The sequence below is a fragment of the Mya arenaria genome, chromosome 15, assembly GCF_026914265.1.
Source record: "Mya arenaria isolate MELC-2E11 chromosome 15, ASM2691426v1".
Lineage (NCBI taxonomy): Eukaryota > Metazoa > Mollusca > Bivalvia > Myida > Myidae > Mya > Mya arenaria.
This window is the reverse complement of record NC_069136.1, coordinates 39,474,873-39,482,246: the sequence shown is the minus strand read 5'-3', so window position 1 is coordinate 39,482,246 and position 7,374 is coordinate 39,474,873. Positions and strand designations below refer to the sequence as shown.

The 7,374-nt window shown below is 34.9% G+C and overlaps 1 protein-coding gene across 1 annotated transcript; it reads left to right on the top strand.

Moving 5' to 3' along the window:
- The first annotated feature begins 1,775 nt into the window (after positions 1–1,775).
- Positions 1,776–6,232, top strand: LOC128220647 (uncharacterized). The gene is made up of 4 exons (XM_052929128.1): positions 1,776–2,390; positions 2,696–2,738; positions 3,009–3,074; positions 5,008–6,232. Exons 1-4 carry the CDS (start codon positions 2,013–2,015, stop codon positions 5,403–5,405), a joined length of 885 nt encoding a protein of 294 aa, XP_052785088.1. The 5' UTR covers positions 1,776–2,012; the 3' UTR covers positions 5,406–6,232.
- The last annotated feature ends 1,142 nt before the right edge of the window (positions 6,233–7,374 follow it).

Sequence of the window (7,374 nt, the reverse complement as noted above, 5' to 3'; positions counted from 1 at the left end):
ATTTAACATTCATGTTATCAAAAGATAGGATTAAACGCTCCCTAAACAACTATTTAATATTGTTTTTGTAATGTCCGAAAAAGAGTTGTTCATAAATCAGAGTAAAGATTCGTCGATAATAAAAAATGCGGTATACACCAACCTTTTGTTCGCCTGAAGCTTCTTGAAGACTCTTGCAGTGTTCAGCGGGGTTAAGATATATGTTTCAGAATGAACCGGAGTTTACTTGACCAATTAGAAGCTTTGTTACGACCTCGTAATATACAGCGTTTCATTAATGCGCCAATAGTTCAACTATTGAAATAAAACGAAAGTAGGATTAAAATTGAAAGTAGAATTTTATTAACAAACGTATTAATATAGTTCCAATAACAAAAATCTATTTTTGAACAATAGCTTCTAATATTGTCATTATTATAAAAACAATCCTATTGAAGTCCGAAAAACATTTTGTGCATCAACCTACATTTCATCATGTAGTAAAGAGTAAACTTATTGAACTCGAACATGTTTCAATCTGTATCAATGTGGCTAAATTGTAATCCAATACATGAGTTTAAGTATGTCAGTATAGGATATTTTTACTCAATAACATTCTATTTTTATCGCTAAATTAGCTCTGACATGTACATACCCATCAGTAACAGCTGATCTTGGCCAATGTTCCGATTTATTTGCTAGTACAGTAAAACTGCGATCGCTCGAGGTCGCCAGGGACCGAGACAAAACCTCGAGGGAACCGATGTTTCGAGCGACCCAATTTTCAATTTTCCAGTTTGATATGAAATATCTTTCAGTGTATTTTAAGTTTGAAGTCGTCAAACAGACTGTTTACTAAGACACCGATTCTTTCCTGTAAAGGACGTGAGTGGGCGTGTTGGTGTCTTGGTATAAGTAATGGGTCCTTCATTAGATTTCTCAGGTGTTTGACAATTATTTTCTTTCATTTGGGTGTGACATTTTGAAAGTAAGGAACCCGATCTAGCTATCCCCCCAGTCATGTGTCCTTCGCTAGATTGCTCAGGTGTTTGCCATATTGCAAAGCTAAGTGACAAGAAGGAATTCTTTTCAGAGATTCCGATGTTGGATCGATATGGTAGTGTTTTAATCATATTTTTATTACTCATTTAAATATCTCACAATTAACTTCTCGTCATTAACTTGTCATAATTATCCTCTCTAATGCCCATATCAACTAATATCGGTCATGCGTTAACAGTGATAAACGGTTTTTCACACCTTATCAAATTGCCTTTTAACTGTCATTGCAATTTTTACAACTTGCGAAAATTTTAACACCTGGCAATTGTTTGTTTATTTTGTAAAACGCGTTCGGGAAAAAGTGTGAAATTATGACCTCGAGGGAGCCATAAGGTTTTGTGCACGATTTGTGTACTTGGGACTGAGAATATTGCTCGACTGCTCGACATAATTAGGTTTCGAGGCAGCGTGGGTATATTTTATATGAAAATAGAAGGAAAAAAGTTCGGGACCAAGCTCCGACCTCGAGGGAACGCCGGTTCTCGAGCGACCGCTTGTTCGAAGGAACGCAGTTTCACTGTACCTGCTTTATCCGTGTCTAAAAAAATAAGAGGAAGCGTGTTTACTGTATGACGGTATTTTTATATATTTATATATAAATTGTGTTTATTACTTCATTTGCCATGTATAATGAAATGTGTGAATAAACGGTTTTTACCTTTATTTTCCTGTTGAATCGTCGATGATTATATCGGTGGGATCCCATTCAAGGTTACAATACAATTTCTGACAAATTAGTATATTAGGGTGAAATAAGTTTTTATAATAAGGTTGTGACAATACCGACTTTGGATGACGAAATTTTTAAATAAAGTGAAAGGTGTGAAGGAATTAAAAGACGGGACAGAAGTTAAATATTGACAGAACAAATTGATAAATTTGGGGTAAATGAAGCAGCTTAAAGCGCGTTCGACCAGCCCAAGACATCGACTTACCTCAGAGGAAACAGTGTAAACGAAAATAGAGAAAAGATGGAGCATACACACTTTCTTGCGAAAAACACAAATTCAATTGTGGACCTAAAACTAAAAGCAAAATTGCTTCAAAATCAAGCGTCAGTGTGCAACGGTGAAAATGACACTGAAGATGATGATTCGATGTCTAGACAACATCAGGTTGCCCTGAATGTGGAAAGAAGTGTTGAAATAGAAATGGAAAATGAAGGGAACACTTTAGTTTCCGAAGTTTCCTCGAGCCAAACGGTCACCGGAAGACGTGAGGAATGGACACATAGACGTGCGTGTTTGGTTATAGCAACAAGCGCCGTTATAGGATGTCTACTGTCATGTACCGTCCTTATTCCAGTTTTTTACATGAGCAGTTCGTCCGAGCCTCTCTTTGTTTCGTCGGTATGTTTGATGTTTTTGTATGTATACGTATGCTTATTTATGAAAGAACTGCTTTAAAATCTAATGTAAATGATAACTATACATTATTTAATTTCACGTTCGCGAGCAAAACATTGGCCTTATGACTGCATTGGGATAAACGTATGTAATTACCAAAGAAATAATATTGTACAAACTGAAGTGAAATTCAAGACAAAGGCATAGCATTTTTTCATTGAATAATTTGATATAATTACCCAGTTTTTTCCATTGACATCATACTGTACGTTTGGGTTTTCTACTAGTACTTTCGTTCCCATTTATAGGGCAATGCAACGACAGAATCCCAAGAACACTGGCAGGCGCGCTGTAAGTCAATATTAACTTTTTAACTGAAATAAATAAAATAACTAAACAATCATTTGCTCGATCTGAGTAATAAAATAAAATAGTAATTAACCATGACCATAGCTTTGACATGACTAATCATACCCGCGGCGGGTATTTGCGTTTTAAGTTACGATCGAATACCTAATTCGTTTAGGATTACCAAAAATAGAATAGTAGCCCGTATGTGAATAGAAAAAACCCTGCTAGGTTTACGGTAAAAAACCTTGATTTTCAGTTTTCTTTTTCTAGATACGGACAATGCAACTCATAGCAAACCAATCGGAAGATTTGTCCTTGATCAGCAGTCATTATTTGGTATGTACATGTCAGAGCTATTATATCGATAAAAATAGATTGTCAATGAGTAAAAATATCCTATACTGACATACTGACCCACAAGCATGTGTCTTGCGTTAAAGTTTAATGATACTAATACAGAATAAAACTAAGGTTACTGTACTACATATACTACTTCCTGATATGTGTTTAAGCGGACCTCAACTTCTAGAAATATTATGAGTCCCTTAAAACAGGATTAAGCTAAGCTCTCTTTTTTGTTTTGGTTTATTTGTTTAGCCTTTACATTCTTAAGTCTTTGAAAAGGAAATGATTGTTACGATAATCATAATATAATAACTTTTATAAAGTAAAGATACAGGGAGAAATTTGGCTTCATGAAATAAGCTACTTAAATATTTTTTGGAATAAATTTGGAACCAATTACGCTGTTTTTGACTAAAAAAGTACACTTACAAATTTAATACATGTATGTATAAGTATAATGGCAGTATGAATCAGAGATGAGGATTGTTTTCTGATATAAGTGTATCCAAAAGAATCACCATCACTGACTAATACCTCCACCAATGCCATGACCGATTGTATTAAAACTTATAGAATGTTTTAGATGGACTACTTGACATCAACGATAGACTTGATTAGTCGGCGCCCAGAAGGGCGCCGACTATATTTGATATTACTTTAGAAATATTCCAACTTAGGGACTAGTTCATAAATTGCAGAACAATGCTTTCAATAGTTTCCACGTTGCATGATAAAATATGAAGTTTAGTTTGTTTTAAAAAACTTTACACTTTAATTTATAATGAAACCTTAAATCATAATAGCCCTGATTATCATTTTGAAAATTTTGATTTTAAATACCAACTCGGCCATCTCCGAGATAGATACAGGCCGAGGTGTTCCGATTGATACCAAATAGATGAAGGTTACACGCTACTATTAAAATATCCTTTATGTTTGTAAACCTCCTACGCAGTAATCTCCCTTGGTGACAGCAAAAATGCCGAGTTTTGAAAAATTAACCTTGAGCTAAATTGTTTGTTTTGAAAATGTCATTCGAAAGAATGAACTCCAGATAATTCCCCTTTGATGTTTAGTTTTTTTTTATCCCCGTTCTATATACTCATATGAGTGAAATGTGTTACAAAAACTTAAACAAAACAAAATATAAAGCAAGGAATTCACATAACATGCCGGTACAAATAAAAGGTGAATTTCATGCTATTGAAATCTATGTATTAGACCATTGACTCTATTTCATCCGAAGAAACGTATGTATATTTTTGTTATAATTTAGTTTTAACCGGAGGATTAGCTTGGGGAAAAACAGAATATCTATAATTCCGGGCTTAAACTATTGTTAACCATAATGACCTTCGAGCATATGTACACCCAACATGTTTTTGGTTATCAGCATGCACCTTTTTCTTATACTTTCATTGCGCCGAATTGATGCTATGCATCAACTTTTTTCTTGTTTATATTGAAATATGTTTCTTTTTTCACAGCAACAAATTAAACTTTACCTAAACATGTTATACATTTTCATTTGCGAGGTAAAACAAAACATATTTCCTCCAGATTACATTCAAAATGTCTAATAATAAGGGAAAACTTTTGAATAGCCTTTGTTATTCAGTAAATTATTGAAATAATTGTGTAATACGCATATATACAATTTAACATCAGCAGGACTAGCCATTAACTCGCGATACATCCCGGAAACGCAGTCGGATCATAGCTAGGTTATTATCCAAATAAATAGACAACTCGGCCATCTCCGACATTTTTCAGATTAGACCTCGTTGTAAATTAAAATGCTACATAACTATCTTGCCGGCGATGGCCGAGTATTTATGACTGACCCGTAACATTCAAATCCAAACATGCAAATGACGAGCTTCGTTATAATACGTGTACTTTTACGTGTTTTTCTGTCTTACAGTAAATGGTTTGTTACGATGGAAGGAATCGGAGCAGACAGCAGGCTCTAGTATGCAGCTGAGCCCGAATGGGTTCTGTGTTGTGGCGCCAGAATCCGGACTCTACATGGTGTACTCACAGATAACTTTCACTTTCGACGGGCGAACAGACCGGTCCGAGGTGGCGCACATCGTCAGCGTTCGAAGTGGCGATGACGACCGCAAGCTGCAGAAAAAGTTGATCAGCATCCCGTACAGAAACCCCGAGCTTCCGGAGCGCCAGCAGACTATGGAATCCAGTAATCTCATAACGTCCGCGAAAGTTGCGGCCGACGACCGCATATGTATAGGGGCCAGCCCGGTGAATCTTGTCTACAACTCACAGGTAGACAACGTACTTACGGTTGTAAAGGAAGAGTAAAAGAAGGATTCCGTCGTCACAGAGCCGATGGAACACATCACGTTAACGCAGGATAAAATCTAGTTACGAGTAAACTCTTAAATTGGCCACCCTAAGCAATAGTGTTCAATCAATACAATAGTTCACGGGTATAACCCGGGTGCTTTTGTTCAGTATAAGTTGATATCACCGTCAGTGTAACGTCTAAAAGCAGAATAAAACACGATTGTGATGTTTACATAAGCGGAGCAATCGAATCTGAAATACATAGAAGTTTGTTAGTTGTTGAACAAAAATACATTCACATATTCTTGTATAAATTTGTAGTTGACCATGATACATTACTTAGCATGATTGATGTTGTTGGTGTACTTTGTTTGTTAAAGTAAACTGTCATTGTTGTCATAGAAGAAAGTTTGGTATCACTTAATTTACGAAAAGGCATGATATTGTAAGAAATGTTTATTTACGCAAAGGAATGACATTGTAAGCATTGTTTGTTTAACACGACATAACATTGTAAGAAATTTTTTAACACCACATGACATTGTAAGAAATGTTTGTTTTAACACGACATGACATTGTAGGAAATGTTTGTTTTAATACGACATGCCATTGTAAGAAATGTTAAATTTAACACGACATGCCATGTAAAAAAATGTTTGTTTCAACCTTTCATATTCTTTGTAAATAATTTATGATATAAACCTTTTTGGGTTCAATAATGTCGCTTTTTTGTGTATATGTTTTTGTTGGATTGAGTAGATAAATGATTTTGTATAAAGCCTGTGAAAAATAATCGATTTGAATTGTTATAATGTGCTAAAAATATTAAGATAAAAATATATTTAGGTATTCTAGCTGCTGTGGACAGAGAAAACGAAACACCATTTATGTATTTACAAATGTACAAGCATTAAGACATCGGGTATATTACAAGGCTCTGATTATCATCAGATAGTATTAAAGTAGCAGGGTTGACTCCTCTTTGTCTTCTCTTTTTTCTACTGTGTAACGTCAAGCAGGCATGAATTACTGTCAATACAAAGGCAGCCGTCGACTACGTCATCAACGAGGGAATGTCAACATGCAAGTAACGTTCATTTACTTCATAAATGCATTCTTCTGATATATGTAATACCTGACGATTCCATACCTCACGAAAAACTAACGATCTTATTCCTGAACGATAAAATGTAAAAATATCAGCGTTGTTGCTACTTCATAACAAACAATAACGGCCGGTATCAACGGTGTTTGTGCCAAACGTATGCTTCCATAGGTTGTTGAAAGAATAATAACACATTTTGTTGAGTGGTACTTAAGCGACTCGCTCATGTTTGGCACACAAAAAAAAATATTACTCTCGGAAATGCATATGCAAACACTTATATAAGAACTATTTTATTCTTTGATACCGATATTTCAGGAAAAAAAACACATTTAACATGTAAAGGTAAACAACATGGTAGTAGTGGCCCTTTCGAGTGGAGTAATAACTGGTAGAATCTGAAAATGAAGAAATAAATTCATCATTCGTATTAGGAACTGTGCTTGATAATTAGGCATAGGCCTGGGTAGAGGTCAGTATCAATATCAAACACAAAGGCTTCGGATAAAGCCTTTCCTGTCAAACTCACATCGTTTACACCATTGAAAGAATCAGATACCCATCAATACCCATCACTTTTCATTGTTCTTTCTCAATGTTTCGACGCCATACATACATATTTTTTGCTGGCTTCTTTGTTTATGTAGTCAACAAGGTATAATAATACATAAGACATATTTTATTAAAGTGACGCGCTTATTAAAAAATCAATACATACACATTTGAGTGATAAACCTTAAACATCTTACTAAATAATGCATTTATGGAACATATAATTAACTGATAACAAGATTGTAACCGTGTATTTATAAGCAGAAAGCGCAAAAATATTAAATGATCGGTGAATGCTAAAAGATGGACTGTGGTCTACTATAGTCT

What these genes read in the sequence shown, in the direction of transcription:
- LOC128220647 (XM_052929128.1), top strand. Translation starts at nt 2,013, where the DNA reads ATGGAGCATACACACTTTCTTGCGAAAAACACAAATTCAATTGTGGAC. An exon ending in AGCCTCTCTTTGTTTCGTCG is followed by an intron (nt 2,391 to 2,695) that starts GTATGTTTGATG and finishes TCCCATTTATAG; the next exon opens with GGCAATGCAACGACAGAATC. An exon ending in TGATCAGCAGTCATTATTTG is followed by an intron (nt 3,075 to 5,007) that starts GTATGTACATGT and finishes TCTGTCTTACAG; the next exon opens with TAAATGGTTTGTTACGATGG.